The sequence below is a fragment of the Cryptomeria japonica genome, chromosome 7, assembly GCF_030272615.1.
Source record: "Cryptomeria japonica chromosome 7, Sugi_1.0, whole genome shotgun sequence".
Classification (NCBI taxonomy): domain Eukaryota; kingdom Viridiplantae; phylum Streptophyta; class Pinopsida; order Cupressales; family Cupressaceae; genus Cryptomeria; species Cryptomeria japonica.
The window spans coordinates 737,609,694-737,634,287 of record NC_081411.1 but is presented as its reverse complement, the minus strand read 5'-3'; the positions used below and the strand labels follow the sequence as shown (position 1 = coordinate 737,634,287).

Genomic DNA, 24,594 nt, shown 5'->3' with positions numbered 1-24,594 from the left:
CCATATGACCCCCTAAGGGGTCGTTAGAGGTCATATTGTGTCCTATGACCCTTTAGGACACCATATGACCCCTTAGGATACAATATGGTGTCATTATGAGTTGTATGGTGTCTTGAGGGGTCATATGGTGTCCGATGACCCCTTAGGGCACCATATGACCCGTTATGGGTCATATGGTGTCCTAAAGGGTCATATGGTGTAGGACACCATATGAGCCCTCATATGGTGTTGTTATCGGTTGTATGGTGTCCTAAAGGGTCATATGGTGTCCTATTACCCCTTAGGACACCATATGGTGTCATTATGGGTCTTATGGTGTGCTAAGGGGTCATATGGTGTTATATGACCCATTAGGACACCATATGACCCCTTAGGACACCATATGGTATCATTATAGGTAATATAGTGTGCTAAGGGGTCATATGGTGTCATATAACCCCCTAAGAGGTTGTTATGGGGTCATATTGTGTCCTAATGAGTCACATTGTGTCCTATGACCCCTTAGGACACCATATGACCCCTTACGACATAATATGGTGTTGTTATGCATCATATTGTGTCCTAAGGGGACATATGATGCCCTATGACCCCATAGGACACCATATGACCCCTTAGGTGTCATTAGGGATCATATTGTGTAATAATGGGTCATATTGTATCCTATGACCCTTTAGGACACCATATGGTGTCGTTATGGGTTGTATGGTGTCCTAAGGGGTCATATGGTGTCCTATGATCCCTTAGGACACCATGTGACCCCTTAGGACACCATATAGTGTTGTTCTAGGTTATATGGTGTCCTAAGGGGTCATATAGTGTTCTATGACCCCTTAGGACACCATATAACCCCTTACGTGTCATTAGGGTTCAGATTGTGTCCTAAGGGGTCATATGGTGTCCAATGACCCCTTAGGACACCATATGATCCCTTAGGTGTCGTTAGGGATCATATTATGTTCTAAAGGGTCATATGGTGTCCTATGACCCCTTAGGACACCATATAGTGTCAATACGGGTCATATGGTGTCCTCAGGGGTCATCTCGTGTCTTGTGACCCCTTAGGACACCATATGGTGTTGTTATGGGTCGTATGGTGTCCTAAGGGGTCATGTGGTGCCTATGACACCTTAGGAAACCATATGGTATCCTTATGGGTTGTATGGTGTCCTAAGAGGTCATATGATATCCTATGACCCCTTAGGAAACCATATGACCCCTTAGATGTTGTTAAGGGTCATATTATGTCCTAAGGGGTCATATGGTGTCATATGACCCCTTAGGACACCATATGACCCCTTAGGTGTCATTAGGGGTCATATTGTATCCTAAAGGGACATATGGTGTCCTATGACAATTTAGGATACCATATGACCCCGGAGGACATCATATGGTGTCGTTATGGGTTGTATTGTGTCCTAAGGTGTCATATGGTGTGCCCTTAGGGTACCATATGACTCCTTAGGTATTGTCAGGGGTCATATTATGTGCTAAGGGGTCATATGGTGTCTTGTGACCCCTTAGGCCACCACTTGGTGTTGTTGTGGGTCATATGTTAAGGAGGAGGGGGAGAGAGATAGAGAGGGAGAGAGAGAACTATAGAGGGGACATATAGATAAGCAAGAGACATAGATTTTGAGAGAGGAGTGAGATAGATAGAGGGGGATAAAGAGAGGTGGGTAATGAGACCTATATGCAAAGGTAGATAGGTGGAGAGGAAGGGAGGGAGAAACCTAGAGAGGGGAGAGAGGGTGGGTTGGAGAGTTAATGAACTAGACAATGAAGAGAGAGAATAAGAGAGGAAGAGAGATAATGAGAGACTGGGGGAAGGATATATAAATGGAGAGGGGAAGAAGGGAAGGGAGAGATCTAGAGAGGGAAGGGAGAGAGAAGAGAAGGGATAGAAGAACAAAGAGATGAGTAAGAGGGGATGGATGGAGAGGTAGAAATGGAGGGAGCGAGAGACCTAGAGAATGAGGAGATGGATCTAGGTTTGGAGAGAGAGAAGAGAGGGAGAGCGTTTATAAATAGATAGGGGCAAGGGAAAGGGAGAGAAAGGTGGAGAGGGAGGGAGATAACTAGAGGGTGGACAATTAGATAAGTGAGAAACCTAGAGGGGGAGAGAGAGGTGGGTAATAATATAGGGAGGGAGAGGTAGTGAGGTGAATAGGGAGGGAAGGAGAGCCCTAGATATGGGGAGAGAGAGGATAGAAGGGATCGGTAGTGAACAAGAGAAACGAGTGGGAGGGGAGAGAAATAATAAGAGAGTGAGAGAGAAGAGAGAGGATGGGAGACAAGGATATAAATTAGGGTACAAGGAAGGGATGAAAGGTAGAGAGGGTGGGATATACCTAGAGAGGGGAGAGAGAAGTGAGAGAGACAAGAGAGGGAGAGAGATAGGTGTAGAGTTTAGGGAAGATAAAGATAGTGAGATACGGATCTAAAGAATGCTAATAGGAGAATGTTGATTATTGAAATTTGACTAAGTATGAAAGTCAATATGATCCTCTAAAAACAAGCATCTACATTATAAATCCTATAGAGTTGAAACCACTCTCAAACATCCTACCAATATATACATGAAATATAACTTAAAGTGACATACTTAAATATTATATTTCATGTATATATTCTCCTCTCATGATGGGTATAACTTGTGCCCAAGTTGAAAAATTTGCATCACAAAACCTTGAAATTGGACAATGCAGCACATTTGGCGCGCGCCAAATTTGGCACTCGCCAAATGAAAAAAGTTGACTTTTCTCATTTGGCGTACGTGCCAAATGGGACAAGTCATTTTTTTTCATTTGGCGAGCGCCAAATGGTCTGCATTGGAAACCACCAACCCTTTGGGCTGGATTGTACTTGGGCATCCAACCCAAAGGGTTGAACGACCATTTTAGGCCCGAGACATGTTTTTAACAGAGGATTAGAAAAATTTCACATATTTTTGGTCGTGCTCTCCATCAGGTTTGCACGTGTTTCAATAAAACTAAAAAAAAATACCATAGAGGCCTCGATCTCTCTCTTAGCTATCCAAGCATGTAATTTTTTTCACATTTTGATTTCGTTAAGGCTTTCATCTATAATTTCTTTTGATAGTGTGTTTGATTTTGGTCAAAAACCAACATGCACTATTTTGGGTATAGTTTTTTACACGTTCATCGGATTTTGAAGAAACTTACATTTTTAGAAACTAGACTCCATTCTACACAATTAAAAAAAAAAGTTTTGATTTTTGATTAGTTATCAATGATTTTAGGGGGGAGCACGCTCAAATTTCTGTTTTTCAGGATGTGTCCACTTCAAAAATTAGTAAAAATTCATATACTCATTAAAAAATTAGCTGAAAAATCTGGCATAAACTACAAGGTGTTAGCTAATTTTTCACTGAAGCGATTTTAAAAATTCAAAAAAAAAGTTAACATTTTAGGGGGCCCACAATAGATGCTATGTTATGTTTTTTGCATAAAAACAGGACCACTTTTTGTGGCCTCCCTTTTTGAAGCCCTTAATCTCCACCATTTAAAAAAAAATTAGTAGTTTAGAAAGTAGACTCGAAACACTCTGACTCTTGTTCTTGTTGCATCTTCAAATTTGTCATCTAACTATCTTCAATTTGTCGTTGAAGTTCAAACTTTGTTGATTTCAGAAAAAAAAAAAAAAAAAGTGGCATCTTAAGACCCCCTTTTGATACCACAACTTGGTGCACATACCCACAAGTCTAAATGTTCATAAATGTCATCTGCTTTAGTCAATTCATTAAAAAATAAAAAATTAAAGATGTTGTCCTTGACATTAACTCAACTTTTTGACTAACGATGACTTGACAAAAACAAATACAGTAGCTCAAGGTCAATTGCGTGCTACAATTTCAATCCAAATCAATTTTACACTAAAGAATTAACACTCACCAAAATTTGAAAACTTCATTCAAATTTCATCATTCTACTCCTAAACCTCTAAAAGTATGTAATTCAAAATTATAATTTAAAAGTTATAATGAAAATGATAGACAACTATTTAATAATGCTTAAAAAATATTTTTTATTTTTTTCACTAATGAATTATTATTGAACATTATATTTCATATTGCAAAGTTAAATCATGCAAATTTTTCCATGTTACAAATAACTTTTTATTCATTAATTTAACATCTAGATGCTTCCACACTTATTAAAAAATATCATTTCAAATACAAATCCAAATGTTTTACTTTAACAAATTCATTAAAGAAAAACATCATTTTGAATGCACTTTAATCAAAACTTGAAAATAATTAGCTGAAAAATTTTACAGATAAGAAAAGCCTTTAGGAACTTTTTACATTAAGTTTTAAAAGTGTACAGAAAATCCTTGTCAAATTTTGTCCACAAATTGTCTCGAATCTTTTAAGCACTACATTTTCTCTTACAAAAACATACAATATACTGCACAGACAACTCTAATACAGAATCATCCCCTGAGACAACTCTAATACTACGTACAATTGAACCTGATCACATACATGAAGCCGCAAAACAATTTGTCAATAAAAAAATGCAGCTGATAACCAATAAAAACAATGGCAGAGAAAAGTATAGAGGGGAGATAATGAGGACCAATAATTCAAGAACATAAAGGACAGATGAAAGTCCCTGCCGCTTGGAGACCTCCCAGAGCTACCATGGTGATCAGAAGTTGCTTGCTTCTCTCTTGGCACTGCCCATCACAGGCATTGATGTCCACATTTGAAGCAAAATATGAATCTTGACAGATCTCTTTCGTCATCCAGTAACACAAACACCCTTCAACAACCAGTCGCAATATGATAGCGACATAGTGTATATTTCCCAAATCCTGGTCTGGGATATCAAACAGAGAGCGCTTTCCACAATCAAATCTATGAATGGCCTCTGCCAGCAGATCTACAACAATTATAGAAGCAAAAATCCAGTAGGCTTTCTCGGGCATTAGACTGCCCAAGTTACCTCCGAGGACAATTGCCCCTGTCGCACTAATCATTGCATTTATCAGACGGAGTTAAGAAATTTGCGGCATTCCACTTACGCTCCTCTGTAATATTGCTTGTCATCTGCGTACCATTTCCCGCCTGGACCTCCATTAAAGTCCTCAATTCCTCTCTTACTATTAAAATGGGTGTAAACCCTTCGAATAAAATAATTGAGAGGGCAACAAATAAGAGTATTTTGGTTTGCCTTTGTGTGATGTTCTGGTTATATAAAAGCAGGGTAATGAGGGCAATGCTCATGCCTACCTTGAGAAAGACGACTCCTGCACTGCCATGATCAGATGGTCGATGAATTCTACTGTCCTGTGATTGATCTGTTGTACGGAGGGAATTTTCAATCCAAGTCCAGTAAGGTCGTATGGAGTAGAAAATGACAGCCTCTGTGAGAAGGATGCTCCAGCACAGCCAAAATACAGGGGTAGACAGCAGCATTCCATAACTTCCAAGGGTAAGCGCTACGACGCCCCAGTTAAATGCAGGTACCAAATCAGTAAATCCCCGAATGTACTGGACGTAATGATCATTTGCCTCTGGAGTCTGAGCAGAGGAAGCAGCTGAATGCAAATGATCAACAAATATAAGAACAGGGTAAAACCAAATATTACCTAAATCAGAAAATTCATTAACTCTGTTGCGAAATTGAGTATAATTTGCTTTCAGCTCACCTATTCCAGGAGGATCAGTTGAACGAGATCTAATGTTGTTTCGCCCAATTGTTATATGATGCTCCTCGGGGACTGGTCTAACAGTAGCTTGCCTCGGCATTTTCCCACCTGCATTCATATTTTACTCTAGCAAGAGTTTAAACCAAAGTTCCCAGACTCTGACTCGGCTCTGACTCGGCAAGGCTGATTCGGCTCTGACTCGGCAACGACTCGGCAAAATAAGAAAACCCTTGAAATTTAGAGATTTTTAACGATTTAAAACTTGTTTCATACACCCATTATTGAATTAAGCTTAAAGACACTATAACATCATCAAATAAAAGCTAGTTTGATCACATACATAAACATACATCCATCACATGCGTAGAAATGTAAATAAGGTGACTTGCTAAACATAAACTATGATTTAGAATGATAGTGCAGCCACAATTCCTAAAGTTTGATTCATTGACATAAAATGGTATGCAGAAAATAAAGGTTACAGCAGACTGTCATTAAGACAAATAATTGGCAAGCATCATATAATACTGTCTAAATGGACAGCCTTATAACTCCTTCATTAATGAATCAAATAGGCTCATTACATAGCCGATTTACATCAATTATATTGACCAACAGACATGGACACTTTCAGATTGTCTGAGAACATATGAAAGTTATAGACTCACACATTCAAACTGGAAATGCAATGTATTTGATAAGCAAAGAACCTGGTAAGAGTCGCTTTGATGAGGTGATGAAGAATCAAGTAATATCCAAAATATTGAGGACTTCCTAATGCCCAATCGAATTGCTCACTGTCGTACCTTGCTGCGGATGTGAAAAGTCTGAGATGACAATGAGGACTGCAGATAAATGTCTCAAATCACCTACTAGCTGGTCGCCCTCAACCCAAGAGGAAAACGCTTCACCAATTGATGTGTCCTCGATGCCAAATCATAAAATATGCTTCAGACACAGAATGGGTAATTCAATACCAATCTGCTCATATTTTGAACCATTGTAATTGGGAAATGTGAAGTATGAAGTTTATAATTTATTTGAACACATGTTTTGACATGAAAACTTTTGGATCACATGCATTATGCCGGGTCACGACCCTCAGACTCGGAGAGTCAGGGCGTGACTCTCCTGACTCGGCGAGTCATGCCCCCTGACCCGTCCGAGCCCGGGTCAGGGTCACGGTGACCCGGCAGGGGTCACCCGACCCGCTGACTCGCGTGACTCGCCATGAGTCACGGAACTCTGGTTTATAAACAGAAAAGCTAACAAGAGTTTCAAGTCTGCCTTGAGAACTAAAAATTCCTCGTGATCTATAGGGATCATCAAAATAAAGAGAAAAAAAAAATAATGAGGAGGATAAATGGTCGGGCGAAGAAGGAAAGATCTGGAAGCAAAGGGGGACGGGCATTACCAGGCAGCAACGAACTTGACTTGCTGACCACTTCACTTCCAACTTTCGCTGAAGTTACATGTTGATAGGTAATTTCAGTGAAGGTTGAAATTCCAAGGAACATTGACCATCTATGTGTAAGTGGGGACATAATATGTGTTGAATGTGCGTTGTAGAAGCATAGAAGAGGCATAGAAGCAAGTCAGAAGTTCTATTTTCAATCTATAAAAATTAAAACTTTTTTGGACAAGATGGTACTATCATTTTTTATGAGTCAGATTGAAATAAAAACGGGGGCAGAATATACCTATTAGAACAATGGACTATATTTAGAGGCCAGCAAAAGGTTCAATTTCATATAGGGATTAGATGTGTGGGGTTAAAGTGTGTAGGGTTGAGGAAATAATAATTTTTTATATATTAATCTTAATTTAAGATTTTGAACAATTAGAGAGGAAGTGTTTTTTTCAAACAATAAATATAGTATAAGAAAATGGTATGATTTTTAAATTATAGTAAGATATTTGTTAATAATAATATATATATATATCCATATCTTAATTTTTCTTATTTTTTAGATTTTATTATTGTGAATATCAAGAAATGAAATGGAAATGAAGAATAAAATTATAAAAGATCAAACTCTTTTTCAATCTTAAGTATCACTTTAGATTGAGTTGGAAATCATAAATTAAGAACAAATAAATGAAGCATTGTCTAACTATTTTTGTTGTACCACAAATTAGTTTACTCAAACTGTTGCAATGTTTGTATAGTTATTCAGTTGAACAACATAATGATGTAATTATGTTTGCATATGAAAAAAGTTTGGAAAAGGCTAAATTTATAGGCTTCTAGGTGGAGGGATCAATGATGGAGATCGAATGAGAGATTAGGGGTTAAGGTTTGAGTTGGTTGAGTAGTGTAGAGATGGAGGGTGTAAAGAAAAATATTTGTAATTATTGGAAGATGATGAAATGGGTGGTTGGGAATAATTTTTTTTAATCAAATTTGGATGGTTAAGTGGAAAAATGAAGATTTATTTGATCATGTGAAAAGGGGAGAGAGCTAGGTTTTAGGACTTAGGGAAAGTGAATTAGAGCTTAAGGGAAACAAGAATTTTTTTTTTAAAAATTAGTATAATTTGTTTATTAATAAAAAATAAATGGGTAATTAGAATATGTTAAGACATGAGTGGTTTTAGGTGTCTATGTGACAATCTATATTAAAGAGATGTGTCTCTTCAAAAGCTTAAAAAAATAAATAAGGGTATGTAGAATACAAAATCATGTACAAACACCAATATGGATGATAAACCGAACTAGATTAGTAACTTTGCAATATTATGGACACAAATCTAAGCCATGTGAGTCTAGAATAGTTTCACAAGACAATAACAAAAAATAGTAAATCCAATACAATAGAAAGATGCTTGATAAAGAGTGGACTAGATCAATAGACTTGTTCGTGACCTATGCCAAATTCTATAAACCTAAAATGAGGAAAATAAAAAATTCCAAGAAGCACGCAATATTACAAAGCGAAACCTAGTAATATAGGGGGCATGTTGAGCTTCCAAAGTAGAGAGAAGATGTTAAGAGTAAAGATGTCATTTATCTTGCAATCTTGTTGATACAAATGTTCTTAAACACTTGAATGTAATTGAAAAACAATTTATAATTAAGATTCTTGACTTTAATTGAAAAACAAAGTTTGCAGTGGCGATGACTCCTTGCCCAAATCTGCTTTATTTTTTGTACTCTACTATGTTTTAGTTTAAAAAGAAAAGAAAAACAGAGTTTTAAATATTGCATGGTAATAAGTCCATATTAGTAGTTGAAATAATGGATGGATTAATAGGTGGCTACAAAATCAACATTTTATCCCAACCTTTTGACTACAAAAGAAATTATTGCCCTAATGTCTATGAAACTGGCCCAAAATCTAGCAATGGCTTTTTGGTATGGATGTGTGGGTACAAGAGTTGAAGAGGAAGAGTAGGTGTCATGTATACATTCAAGAATTATCAGGGACTCCAACAATGGCTTCCCTTTGTGAATGATGATAGGCACAGTCTTGTAACAAGGATTGGCTTCCAAAAGCTTGGAGCTTCTAATATCTTAACAAGTGTGATCTCACATTTAAGAACTTTCAAATTTTTTTAAGGGCATCTAGCTTCAACCAAATAAATAGACTCTGAAAGATGAATCAAACTTTTCTTACTTGGAAGTCATTTCTTATAAGATCTCTCACATTAAATTGATTTAAAATAATTAGAGCAAGCATATTATTAATTTAGCCTTAAGAACATAATTCACTTGGTTTGTGACAAGATCCCCTCAAAGGGTAGCTTTGAACTTACTACTAGATTCCTCTCTAGAGACATCTACAACTAAGTTCACAAACTTTATTACTTTAGTGGATTCAAATTAGAAAATATGATGTAATATACTTTTCAATAATGAATCACAGTCTTACTCATTCCAAAAATTATTTTTCTCACCATACGTATATAAACCAAAAATATCCGAGCTTCTCATCTATCCAAACCACAAAGAAATATAAACTTCATTGTACTGTGTTCCATCTCCCAACTAATCCTACCCCACACGCATATAGAGTCTCCATAAAAACTTCATATACTACAATAATGTCCTATAGGAGAACATATATCATGCAAGGCCTACATAATTTTACAAACACACGAATCCACTATGAAATATGGGTTGTCATTATTGATATGTGATGCACCACCTTCAATAGTATCATATTGAATAAATAAATAAATTTACAACATTATTAATTATATTGTCACCCATTATAGATACCTACTAAGGATGAATCTTTTAATTAAAAATCTCTTAACACGCCTTCTATATCTTACATATTTAGATAGTATAACATAAAATGTTCATAATATTGGTCCTTCTAAGAGTGATAAAAATGGTTTATAATTTTATAATTTTATAATGTGCTCTTGCAAAGAATGCATATTTTTTGGTAATAATTTTTAACCAATTTTAGAAGCCCCTGTAATGAGAAAACAAAATATCTTTAAAAATTATTTTCAATTCTTGAACCTCCTCAACATAATGTATTAGTAACTAGTTAGGACTTGAATCTTATTCAATTGTATTGATCACTAACAACAAGCATCATTCCACTAATAAAATTTTGATACTTTCAAACAAAATTTCTATCAAAGACTAATTAAACTTCATTATTATTATTTCTTTCATGAGCCTCCATACTAGAATTTACCCTTAGAATCTCTCAAAACCACTTCAAATCCATCTAAACCCATGTTACCTTTTGATACTCCATCAAAACTTAATTTAGCCAAATTACTATTATTCTTTGTCGACATATTTGTTGTTTTTCTCTCTTATTTCTTAAAGAATAAATTAATTTTAGCTCCCATTGGATAAACCATTGGTTATTCTATCTTGTAGGTTATAATTGTATTGAGCATTAAAGGGGGCAAATAAGAGAAAATTTAACCTAAGGATATCACCTCCTCTATTAACTTCCTCTACATCTATGGTATTATCAACTCAATGTGTGAATATTTGTTTACTATAGTAGATTATATATATTGGGCTTAATAAACTAGACTTGTTTAAAGATTATTTGATTAAATAGATATGTTTATCAAAATTTAATTTAAATATTTTTCTTTAATAATTTTTATTAAATTTTTTTAGAGAAACCATTAATCAAGAATCGAACAAAACAAGATTTTTTTTTCTTGCATTAATTCAAAGGATTTTCACATATGATGTTTTTAAAGATGATTCATAAGGAAACATTGGGATCTTCCTTTGTGAATTTTAGATATTTTGATGAAAATAAACTATGAATTCATAAGTACAAATAAAAATTTAAATAACTTTTATTTTAGATCTTTTTCTAAATTCAAAGTTTAAATTGTTTCAATGTTTCTCCATCTAATAGTCTAAAGTTATCTACAAAATTGAAGCATGAACACTTTAGATCCTTTTTTAGAGTGTTGTGTAATCCTTATTCATTTTAACACATTTTGGGTCCATAATTTATAATTGAGAGCTATAGTTTTTTATTTGTATTATCGCTAAAGGGGAATATCCAAGCATTCAATGTCACATCAACGTCTGTGTGTATGTAAAAATAGATAATTATATTACATGGTTATTTGTTGCCTTTTGATCTTTGTTCACAGTTTATTGAATAAATCCACACGGCTTGGGTTTGATAGAGGAGAACATAGGAAGTTCCTTAAAGTTGTTTGTAAACATCAAGTCAATCTTCTTATTGTAGGTCTAGGCATCAAACAACACTAATTTTAGGTGCATAAATCAATAATCTTGTAGATCAATTTTGCAAATAAAGGGTCAATTATAAGAGCTCAAGGCCAATTGCATGCTACAATTTTAATCGACATTGATTTTACACCACAAAATTGAGACTCACCAAAATTTGAAATCAAATTCATTCAGATTTCATCATTCTACGTTGAATAACTCTATAAACCATCAATTCAAAATATAATTTAAAAATAATGAAAATGACTATTTATTAAAGCTCAAAAAACTGTATTTGTTTCTTTTACTAGTTGATTATTTTTAAACATTTAATTTGATGTTGCAAGGTTGGAGCGTGTGGATTTTCAAATAACTTTTTATTCATTAATTTAGTATCTAGTTGCTTCCACACTTATGGAAAAACATCATTTTCAATGCAAGTCCAAATGTTCATAAATGTCATTTGCCTTAATCAATTCATTAAAAAACAAAAGAAAAAAAAAAGATCTTGTCCTTGACATTAAAAAGTAGCTTTTTGACTAATGATAAACTTTAAATTATTTAGTTAAAAAATCTCAAATAAGAAAAGACTTTTTACATTAAATTTAAAAAATCTCGAAAAAAAACTATTTTAATTTGGAATATTTAAGCACAGAGACATTTTCTGTTACAACAAAATACAAATTGTATAGCCATGGAATACAGACAACTTTATTACATAATAATCCCCTGATACAACTCTGGTACTAATTACTACGTACAATTGAACCTGATCACATACATGAAGCCGCAAAACAATTTGTAAGTTAAGAAATGCAGCTGATAACCAAGAAAAACAATGGCAGAGAAAAGTATAGAGGGGAGATAATGAGGACCAATAATACAAGAACATAAAGGACAGATGAAAGTCCCTGCCGCTTGGAGACCTCCCAGAGCTACCATGGTGATCAGCAGTTGCTTGCTTCTCTCTTGGCACTGCCCATCACAGGCATTGATGTCCACATTTGAAGGAAAATATGAATCTTGACAGATCTCTTTGGTCATCCAGTAACACAAACACCCTTCAACAACCAGTCGCAATATGATTGCAACATAGTGTATATTTGACATATCTTCTGGGATATCAAACAGAGAGCGCCTTCCACAATCAAATCTATGAATGGCCTCTGCCAGGAGATCTACCACAAATATAGAAGCAAAAATCCAGTAGGCTTTCTCGGGCATTAGACTGCCCAAATTTCCTCCCAGAACAATTGCCCCTGTCGCACAAATCATTGCATTTATCACAGACGGAGTTAAGAAGTTTGCGGCATTCCACTTATGCTCCTCTGTAATATTGCTGTTCATCTGCGTACCATTTCCCGCTTGGACCTCGATTAAAGTCCTCAATTCCTCTCTTACTATTAAAATGGGCGTAAATCCTTCAAATAAAATAATGGAGAGCGCAACAAACAAGAGTATTTTGGTTTGCCTTTGTTTGATGTTCTGGTTATATAAAAGCAGGGTAATGAGGGCAATGCTCATGCCTACCTTGAGAAAGACAACTCCTGCTCTGCCATGATCAGATGGTCGATGAATTCTACTGTCCTGTGATTGACCTGTTGCGCGGAGCGAATTTTCAATCCAAGTCCAGTAAGGTCGTATGGAGTAAAAAATGACAGCCTCTGTGACGAGGATACTCCAGCACAGCCAAAACACAGGGGTAGACAGCAACATTCCATAACTTCCAAGGGTAAGCGCTACAACGCCCCAGTTAAATGCAGAGGCCAAATCAGTAAATCCCCGAATGTACTGGACATAATGATCATTTGCCTCTGGAGTCTGAGCAGAGGAAGCAGCTGAATGCAAATGATCAACAAATATAAGAACAGGCTAAAACCAAATATTATCTAAATCAGCAAAATCATTAACTCTGTTGCGAAATTGAGTATAATTTCCTTTCAGCTTACCTATTCCAGGATCGGTTGAACGAGATCTAATGTTGTTTCTCCCAATTGTTATATGATGCTCCTCGGGGACTGGTCTAACAGTAGCTTGCCTCGGTATTTTCCCAGCTCCATTCATATTTACTCTAGCGAGAGTTTAAGCAGAAAAGCTAACAAGAGTTTCAAGTCTGCCTTGAGAAACAAAAATTCCTCTTTATTTATAGGGATCATCAAAATAAAGAGAAAAAAAATATTAAGGAGAATGATATAAAATTCGGGGGAAGAAGGAAAGATCTGGAAGCAAATGGGGGCATTACCAGGCAGCAACGAACTTGACTTGCTGACCACTTCACTTCCAACTTTCGCTGAAATTATGGTTGATAGGTAATTTTAGTGAAGGTTGGAAACATGGACCATTTACAATGAATTACTTTGAAATTTCTGTAAGTGCTTAGTGGGGACAGAACGCGTCTTAAATATGGCTTGCAAAAGCATAGAAGAGACATGGAGGCAAGTAAGAAGTTTCTTCTTTTTATCTATAAAAAAATAAAAATATTTGAATTAGATGGTAATATCAAATTTGATGAAACAAATTGAAATATTGGAAAGCGGGGACAGAAAACAGCTATTAGAAGCATAGAGTAGATTTAGAGGCAAGCAAAATTTCCAATTTTATATAGGGATTAGATGTTACTTTCATATATGTGCTGGGGGTAAGTGTGGAGGGTTGATCAATGTTTTTTTTAATTTTTTTGAAATTAAAAAGTAAGATTTTTCATTTTAAAGCAATAGAATTATAATGTAAGTAAACAGTATGTTTTTGTGAATTGATAAGTGATGAGGGTCTATTAGATGTTTGAGAAGAGATTGGTTAACAAATAATAAATATTCATGTCTTGAGTTATATTATTTTCTAAATTTGATAAATGTATTGTTTTTTCTTGTTGTGAATAGTAAGAAATGAAATGGAAATGAAGAATAAAATTATTAAATCTTAAATTCCATCTCAATCTTAAGTATCACTTTAAATTGAAACAAAAATCATAAAAATAAATAAATAAAATTTTTTACTCAATAATCTTTGTTGTACCACAAAGTAGTTGTACTCAAAGATTGTTGCAATGTTTGTATATAGTTACTAAATCCAACAACATAACAATGTAATTATGCTTGCATATGAAAGAACAAAGGGAAGGCTAAATTTATAGACTTCTAGGTGGAAGGATCTATGATGGAAATCGAATGAGAGATAAAGGGTGAGGATTGAGCTGGTTGAATAGTTTAGAGATGGAGGGTGTAAGAAAAAATATAATTTTAAAATCTTTTAATTTTCGTGAGATGATGAAATGGGTGGTTGGGAATAAAAGCAATTACCAATTTTGATGATTGAGTGGACAAAAAGAAGATTTAATTAATAAATATTTATTTATTCATGTGAAAGGGGGAGAGAACTAGATCATAGGACTTAGGGAAATTGAATTAGGAGTGAAGGGAAATGAGATAAATAATTAAGTAAATTGTTGTAATTTATTTTGAGTAATTAGAACATGATAAGACATGAGTGGTTTTAGCTGTCTATGTGAAGATCTATTGAAGGGAGACATCTTTTCAAAAGATAAAGAAACATGTAGTTATATAGAAACTCTCATATGAGTGATAAACAAACTAGATTCGTAACTTTGCTTGATATCATGAGTAAAAATGTAGGTCATTTGAATCTAGAAGAATTTTGTAAGAAGATTACAAAAGTCATTAGAATAAACACAATAAAAAGATGTTTGGTAAAGAGTGAGCTAGTTCAATAGACTTGTTCATGACCTATGACAAATTCTATAAACCAAAAACAAGAGAAATAAAAAATACAGAAAAACATTGAAAATTTATAATTTATAATTAAGATTCCTGAAAATCTTGACATTAATTGTTATATGCATTTAGGAAGGAAACAAAATTTGCAATGGCAATGACTCCTTGCCTGCATTTGCTATTATTTTTGTAGTCTGCTTTGTTTCAATTTAAAAGAAAAGAAAAACATATTACTAAATACTTCGTGGTGATAAGTCCATATTAGTGGTCAAAATTTAATGGATAGATTAACAGGTGTCTATGAAATCAACTTTTTATCCTGACCTTTCGACTACAAAAGAAATGATTGCCAATGGCTTTTTACGTATGGATCTGTAGGTACAAGAGTTGAAGAGGAAAACTAGGTGTCATTTATATATTCAACAATGGTCCTTCCCTCGTGAATGACAGTGGGCATAGTCAAATGGGATGGGCTTCTAATATCTTAGGAGTCTGATCTCACATCCAACATGGCTTCAACTGAATAAATAGATTCAAGATGTATCGATCTTTTCTTGACATACATATTGGATCTTGCAAGTCCTCCTTTAAAGGATCCATCACTTAATTTAGGATTGAGAACATATGAAAAAATCCCCTCAAAAGGTACTATCATTAAGTTTACAAATCTTATTACTTTAGTAGATTCAAATTCAAAAATATATGTAATATACATTTCAACAATGAATCACAATCTTATTTATTTCAAAAATTATTTGTATCTCCATATCTATATAAACCAATAATATCTATTCTCATCTAACCAAACTACAAAGCAACATAACTTCATCATACCATATTCCATCTCTCAACCAATCCTACCCACACACATATAGATTCTCCATAAAAAACTCTATATGCAACAATAATATTCAGATATGGGATTATATCTCTCATAGGACCTACACAATTTTACAAACAAACATCCACTATAGAATAAGGGTTGACGTTATTGATATGTGATGCACTACCTTCAATGACATCATATTGAACAAGAAATAAATTTACAAAATTATTAATTACATTGCCACTCATTATAGTCCAAAGAGGACCCTTACTAAGAATGAATCTTTTAATTAAGAATCTCTTAACACACCTTCTATATCCTAGATATTAAGATAGCCTAACACTAGAATGTTCATATAGGTCCTTCTATGAGTGATGAACGTGGTTGTATATTTCAAGAACCATAATGTGCTCTTGCAAAGAACTCATGTTTGGGAATGATTGTTAACCAATTCTGGAAGTCCTTATAATGAGAAAACAAGATCTCTTAAAAAATTATTTTCAATCTTTGAACCTCCTCAACATAATGAATAAATAACTAATTAAGAGTTGAACCTTTGCGATTGTGTTAAATCTTTATTTTCAAAAAGAAAAATATATTTCTATTTTTCTATGTTCCTTCTTCTACATTGTTTAAAAAAAATTACATTTCATTTTTTAATCGAATTATTAATTAATTTTATATTTGATTATTTAATTGTATTAAATTAAAAAAAAATGTATATTTAATTAATACTTGATTAATCTATTTGATAACTTTTAAACTAAAAAATATTTATTTGTATTTAGATTAGATTTTAATTAGTTAAATAAACTTGTACCAATGATTGGTAGTTGTTATTTGGGTAAGTGCACAAAGATGGAGGACCAAAAAGGGATCTTAAGATGCCACTTTTTTTTTTTTTGAAATCAGCAAAATCTAAACTTCGACGAGAAAATGAAAATAGTTACACTCAAAATATGAGGGTGTAGTAAGAACAAGAGTTGTAGTGCTCCAAGTCTACTTTCTAAACTACTATTTTTTTTTTTAAATGGTGGAGATTAAGGGTTTCAAAAAGGGGAAGCACACAAAGTGGTGATGTTTTTTCAGAAAAAAAAATAACATATGACTTGGTGTGCTCCCCCTAAAATGTCAACTTTTTTTTGGAATTTTTAAAATCTCTCCCGTGAGAAACTAGCTAACACCATTTAGTTTATGCCAGATTTTTTGGCTAATTTTTTAATGGATATATGACTTTTTACTAATATTTGAAGTGGACACTAATTTTTTAGTGAAATTTGAGCATACTCCCCCTAAAAATTTATGAAAACTAATTATATATATATATATATATATATATATATATATATATATATATATATATATATATATATATATATATATATATATATATATATATATATATATATATATATATATATATATATATATATATATTGTGTAGAATGGAGTCTAGTTTCTGAAAATGTAATTTTTTTCAAAATTCAATAAACGAGTAAAAATCTATGGCCGAAATATGACATGTTGGTTTTTTGACAAAAAACAAACACACTAACAAAATAAATTATGGATGAAGACCTTAACATCATCAAAATTTGAAAAGAGTTATATGGTTGGATAGCTAAGAGAGAGTTTGACGATTGTATAGTGTTTTCTTTTAATTTCATTGAAACACGTGCAAACCTGACGAAGAGCACAAACAAAAAAGTAAGAAAATTTTCAATAATTGCTGGAAAACACGTCTTAGGCCTGAGAAGGGTGTCCAAGCCTTTGGGTTGGATGCCCAAGACAAATCCAAGCCAAAGGATTGGTGTTTTCCAAGGCAGAGAGTTTGGCGCACGCCAAATATAATAAAAAATTTAAAAATTCAATATGGTGCACGCCAAATGAATTTAATAAAATTTTCTCATGTTACAAAGAAAAAAGTGTTATTTTCCTTGGAATATATACATAAAATATAACATTTAAGTATATTGTCAGCATGTTTGAGAGTGGTTATGGATCTCTAGGAGTTATAATGTAGATTCCTAGTTTTTTGAGTACTCATATAAATTTCAGACTTAGTCAAATTTTAGCAATCAACATGCTCATATCAGCATTATCTCTCTAGTCCTCTTCCATGAATTCTCCCTCTCTTCCTTAACCCCTACCTCTCTCTCTCTCTCTCTCTCTCTCTCTCTCTCTCTCTCTCTCTCTCTCTCTCTCTCTCTCTCTCTCTCTCTCTCTATCTCACTATCTCACTCTCCTCCTCTGTTATGTGTATCTCTCTCCCTTTCCATCCCTCTCGCCTCCCCCCCTCCCTCTCTCCCCTTTCTCCCTCCCCATCCTATATCTTCCCTCTCCCTCTCTCTCTCTCACCCTCTCTCACACTCTCTCCCTCCCGCATCCTATCTCTTCCCTTTCCCTCTATCACTCCTATTGTTTCCCTCCCCCATCTCTCTTTCTCCCTTCCCCATCCTATCTCTTCCCTCTCCCTCTCTCTCTCACCCTCTCTCACTCTCTCCCTCCCCCATCCTATCTCTTCCCTCTCCCCTCTCTCCCTCCCATTATTTCCCTCCACCCTATCTCTCTCTCTCACTCTCTCTATCCCTCTTTCCCTCTCTCTCACTCTCTATTTCCCTATTTCCCTCATTCCCTCTCTCTCACTCTCTCTTTCCCTCCCCTCCTATATCTCCCTATCTTTATTCTCTCTCTCTCTCTCTCTCTCCTCTCTCTCTCTCTCTCTCTCTCTCTCTCTCTCTCTCTCTCTCTCTCTCTCTCTCTCTCTTTCTCACTCTCTCTATTTCCCTATCTCTATTCTTCCCCCCTCCCCTCCTATATCTCCCTATCTCTATTCTTCCTCCCTCTTATATCACCTTCTCTATCTCTATTCTTCATTTCTCTCTCCCTCCCCTCCCTTTCTTCTTCAATCACTCTCTCTCTCTTTCTCTCTCTTTCCCTCTTTCCCTCTCTCCCTTTCTATTTCCCTCTTTCCTTCTCAAGCCTCTCCCTCCCACTCCCTTTCTCTTTTTCTCGCTCTCTCTATCTCCCTATCTATATTCTTCCTTTCTCTCTCCCTCCCTTCCTTTCTTATCTATCTCTCTCCCTCTCTATCACTCTTTCCCTCTCTCCCTTTCTCTTTCCCTCTTTCCTTCTCAAGTCTCTCCCTCCCACTCCCTTTCTCTTTTTCTCACACCCTATATCTCTCTATCTCTATTCTTCCTTGCTCCCTTCCTATATCTCCCTATCTCTATTCTTCCTCCCTCTCCTCCTATATCTCCCTCTCTATCTCTATTCTTCATTTCTCTCTCCCTCCCTCCCTTCTTGAATATCTCTCTCTCTCCCTCTATTTCCCTCATTCCCCTCTCTCCCTTTCTCTTTACCTCTTTCCTTCTCAAGTCTCTCCCTCCCACTCCCTTTCTCTTTTTCTTTCTCTCTATATCTCCCTATCTATATTCTTCCTTCCTTTCTCCTCTCCCTCCCTCCCTTTCTTCTCCCTCTCTCTCCCTCTTTCCCTCTTCTCTCTCTCTCTCTCTCTCTCTCTCTCTCTCTCTCTCTCTCTCTCTCTCTCTTAGGTGTCTCTGTCCCATTTTGTCCATTCTCTCCCTCCCCTTCCCTTTCTCTTTCTCTAAAGTCTCTCTCTCCTTCCCTCTCTCTCCTCCCCCCCCTCTCTCTCTCTCTCTCTCTCTCTCTCTCTCTCTCTCTCTCTCTCTCTCTCTCCTCTCTCTCTCTCTCTCTCTCTCTCTCTCTCTCTCTCTCTCTCTCTCTCTCTCACACACACACACACACACACACACACACACAATTACTCCATCCACCTCTCAAGTCTCTCTATATCTCCCCCACTCCATCTTTCTCTCTCCCCCTCTCCTAGGTGTCTCTATCCCATTCTTTCCCTCTCTCCCTCCCCATCCCTTTCTATCTCTCTCATGCAGGGGCACTTATAAAATTTTGGTAACTTTATTTCCAGGATGTTGGAATCATGTTTTTAGTTTTGTAATAAGGGCAACAGGCCATTGAGTGTGTGCACAAATGATTGTAAGGGCCCTAAGAGTCTTTGTTTGACTAATGTTGGCATGTGAGCTCTTAAGGGTTCCAGGTAGAGAACTTAATAGGAGAAGTTGTTTTTGGGTTAATATAGGTTGGTTGATGTTGTTTTGAGTTTGTTAATGTCATATGAGTTATTTGAAAGTGACCAAGTTTGGGTTTGAGCAAAGTTGCTCATAGCAACTTTGCAACATTTTCATACACCAACGACTAGTTGGTTGTCACGATTGGTTATGAGTGTGTGTAACTAGTCCAAGGCTAGTATAAGGCTTGGAAAGATCGATGATAAATGGTTGTTGTTGTGGTTGAAGACTTGAAAGCAAATAAACAAGTATTGGTTTCCCATTTAGTGAGTTCTACCGTGTTATTGTTGTTCCTTGCAAGTTTGTACTGCCTGTACGGATTGACACATCCAGGACAGGGTCATGGATTGTTATACTAGTTTCTTACCTTCATTTTGTTTTTGATTTGGAATCTTGAAGTGTTGTAGTTTGTGAATAAACTTCATTTTGTTGCAGGCTAGTTCAAGAGCCCTAAAAACCAAGGTTTTGAGAGCAAAATGGCTCCAACCTAACGTTCCATGGTGGATATCCTCTCTGAAACCTTGTGGAATGTTAGGTTGCAATGTATTCTATGTTTTCTTTTTGGTTTTGAGTCAGGGGAAGTCAAAACAAATATTTGCCACCATACCCTAAGCTTGGCATGTTGAGTTGGCAAGCATTAGGAATCATGGATAACAGGCCCTAATTGGGTGAGTCGGGTGGGTGGAGGTGAAGTTTGATTAGATTGGAATACCATGTGGAGGTAAAAATATTCAATTAACATCATTTTACAAAGGCAATCAAACCGGTGAAGGAGTTTTGACCAATCCTTACTTTCTAGGCCTAGGAAGGGGCAATTAGGCCTAATTAACTGATAAGGGTTAGACATGTTAATTAAAAAACCCACCTCCGGTTTTGAGATATTGTATGTAAGCCCCAAAAGGGTGTCTGTAATTTAAATTTTTGAAAAATCCAAATACCCCCATTATACGAGGGAGCTGCCCCTCTCAAACGCAGAGAAGAATTACCATTTCTTTGTGATTCTTCAACTGTTGTGAACGCTTTGTTGCTAATTACAGGGCAAAACAGAGTTTTTCAAGAAAATTTCTTAAAGCAACAAATCTGTTTACCAACACACCAACACATTTGTACATAGATATACGTTTGTATGTAAATACATATATAATTGCAGTGATGCATATACATATATATAAATACGTTTATATCTATATAAAGTTATGTAAGAACTAATATATGTTTTTTTGTGGATATTTTTTGGTGCATACAAACGCTTTTGGATTGTTGTGTATGATTTTCTTAAATCTTGATTAAGTGGTAATCAAAAAGTTATAGCAACTGAAAACTGGTTAATTTAATTTGTAATCTTCTTCTCTTTAGTTTTCTGGTCCTCATTTTGTTGTTAATTGTATTTGATTTGCAAGACTTCAATTGATTAACGTTTACTTTGGTGAGTGCACACTTTACCTATGAGATTATTTGCCGAAGTCATTACTGAAATAAATATATACATAGATATATAATTATATATACATACAGATGTATGTATATATACATATCAATAAAATATGTGTATATCTGTATACATAGATATGCACATATATAAATACACGTATATATATATATATATATATATATATATATATATATATATATATATATATATATATATATATATATATATATATATATATATATATATATATATATATATATATATATATATATATATATATAATTTATAACTTTCGCTATGACAACATTTGGCCTCATCATGGATAGATTTTGCTTGGACTAGGAAATCACATGCAAGAGTTTTGACCTTTTCTACCCAACCTTCAATTACCTTTCCATAGGCTTGGTACTTTTGAAGATTATCCATAACATTCCTTTCAATTTCTCCTTTTGGTGTCAATATAATTGGGTGGCGATCTACACTTAGTGGCGTAGTGGAGGTATCAACTACGGATTTCAAGTAAGAAGACAAAGTGTGCACTTGTTGTTTCAATTGATCCTTGGATTGCTTATCCTTTTCACTTCTCTCCACCATTCCAGCTGCCATCACATTAAAGTTCTGAATATCAGACTCATGAGAAGAAGGTCCCATATCAATCTTTGTCACAAAAAAGTTCGTAGAGGTGGCCTCATTTGTATCTTTCTCAGATATGGGTTGAGCAATCTCTAAGCACATATTCTTTGAATTTGGATCAGTCTTTATTCTTGAGGATACTTTGAGTTTCTTCGGTTTTTCAGCTCTTCCAAAGAGATTAGATATGCTACTAAATTCAGGTACCACTAGCTTTTCTACCTTCCTCTTCTTCAATAGACTTTGTTCTAACCATTGGAAAGAAGAATTTTCTGTAGACTCTTGGATGATTTCTTGTCTTGCTACCATTGTTGTTGTCACCTCTCTGATTTCTTCAAATTGATCGCTTGGATTGCTTGGAAATGATGAATCCATGACTAAAGCATTTTGTTGTGCTTCTTGTTGTAGGGATTCAATAGGAACTCAGGGAGATATGGAATGCATTCCATCATCAAATCTTGTGTCATCCAGAATTTCCACTGGAACTTGATCCTTTACTTGACTTGCAATAGAATTTTCTTCTATGTCTTTTGCTCTGGATTTCTTCCTCTTTTGTCGGGGTTCATCACCACATGTGTTTTGAAGATTGTTCCTCCTTGGAGGGTCTTCATCTCCATCACTTCCTTGAGTATTCTGGTAAGAAGGAGTATCCCTAGCTGGAGTATGGGAAGAATGCAGTGACGTAGAGCTCTCAAGCTGACTTCCTTTCCTTCTTGGAGTTTCCTTTGTTGGTCTGGTAGTAGTCATTTGAGTAATCTTCTTCTTAATCCAGGCTTCAAAATTCTTGATTACAAAACTTGTTCTTTCTCTGACATCTCTCATTTCTGGATCTGCCCAATTCAAATTGGGAAGTGGCTGGGACTAGACTTGCTCAAAATAGATAGGATCAATCAAATCAGATACATCATCTTCAATGCCTTCTATGGTCCAATCCATCTTGAAATCATTCATTTGCTTCAAAGTCAACCTTGTCCAATCTCTTTTTCTAACCTCGAACTCATCTTCACAATCCTCCCAAAAGTCTTCAAGATTAGGAAAATGAAAATAGCCAGGACCTAACTTTAAGCTGTTCTTGACATAATCCTTACTATCAAAAGGAAATCTCATCTGATATGGATACAAGTTGACCTTGGATAAAGATTTTTTTGTCTCATCTGCTCTTGAACTTGACTCACATCTATAGTGCCCGAGACAAATGGGAAAGGCTACTCCTTTATTCTTTCTATCTCTACATTTCTTTTGAATTGAAACCAATTGCCGACAAAGCTCAACTAAAATGAGCTTATCATCAACATATCTGGGTAGCTTGTGTGGATAACCTTCAAATCCTCCTACTCGAAGATAGGTAAATCTCGGAAACTGGATGAAGAAACTTCCATATTTCTTTATCAATTTAGCAGCTTCCTTTGATATTCTGGTGGCAATGTCTCCTTGTAATAACCTTACTGTCCACATTGTGAAAGCATCATTCACCTGCCTGAAATACACAAAGCTTTCCTCAAGTTGCAATTGCTTGTAATAATGGTAAACTTGAGTTTCTTGATTCAGGACACCATTAGTACTTAACCCTGGCCATGACCTCAAATTAGCAATAGCATATATCAAGTAAGAGGTCATATGGAAGCGTTGACTTGTTTTGAAGTGCACTAACTGGTCATGTATGCAGTTGCTGATGAAATGGCCCCGGTCAATGAATTGCTTACCGACAGACATGACTGTTATGAAGAGGTACATCCACATTTCAAACTCAGTGGAATCAGGACTCCTTGTCACTCTATGGAGTAAGATAATCAAGTAGCAAATTTCTTTGATGAAAAGAGAATGATGGAGTGTTTTTGGAAGCTGAGACTGTCCTCCACGTGGTGCAACCATCCATTCTTTAGCCAGATTGTTGAGGCATTTGCTTCTATTATCGCTGAAGTATTTATAAGCTTTTTGCTTATCGATGTGAGTGAACTTTTCCTTATATGGCAAACGAAGAATAATAGCTATTGAAATTCCGTCAAGTTTGGCCATTAAGGATCCGTCTACAGCTCTTATCTCTCTCGCATCTGGATTATATCTTTTTGAGAATTCTAGTACCAAATCTGTACATTGAATTGATATGGGAAAACATGCTGCTTCAATCAAGCCGCTTCCTGCCACTCTACAAGACAATTTTGATCTGTCACCTTCCATGAAGAACTTTTTGATCTCCTGCAAATTTATGTGCCCAATCTTGGTATCATGAACCTCTAGAATCATGGTGGTGATCATCGGGGCATACTCATACTCTTGAGCCTTATATTTCATGATGATGTGTTTTGCAAATTCTTATACTAAGAAGTTCTAAAGCGTCTTTTTATTACCAATTGCAGCAAATTGGAAATTTGTAAACAATGTTTAAAAATATCTCTTGACTCCCTCTTACCCCATAGGGTTGAAAGCTTGAAAGATCATTTAAAACAACACCGTGCTACTATTAGAATCATTGCATTACGTTTCTTTGGGATAGTTTATTAAAAAAATCATATCTCTCAT

The 24,594-nt window shown here is 35.3% G+C and overlaps 2 protein-coding genes across 2 annotated transcripts; both read right to left on the bottom strand.

Moving 5' to 3' along the window:
- Window positions 1–4,313: 4,313 nt before the first annotated feature.
- On the bottom strand, window positions 4,314–5,843 carry LOC131071910 (uncharacterized). The gene is made up of 2 exons (XM_058007881.2): window positions 5,674–5,843; window positions 4,314–5,562 (listed from the first exon to the last, which is right to left on the bottom strand). Exons 1-2 carry the CDS (start codon window positions 5,789–5,791, stop codon window positions 4,994–4,996), a joined length of 687 nt encoding a protein of 228 aa, XP_057863864.1. The 5' UTR covers window positions 5,792–5,843; the 3' UTR covers window positions 4,314–4,993.
- Window positions 5,844–11,973: 6,130 nt separating this feature from the next.
- On the bottom strand, window positions 11,974–13,484 carry LOC131071911 (uncharacterized). The gene is made up of 2 exons (XM_058007882.2): window positions 13,296–13,484; window positions 11,974–13,184 (listed from the first exon to the last, which is right to left on the bottom strand). Exons 1-2 carry the CDS (start codon window positions 13,408–13,410, stop codon window positions 12,100–12,102), a joined length of 1,200 nt encoding a protein of 399 aa, XP_057863865.1. The 5' UTR covers window positions 13,411–13,484; the 3' UTR covers window positions 11,974–12,099.
- Between the last annotated feature and the right edge of the window lie 11,110 nt (window positions 13,485–24,594).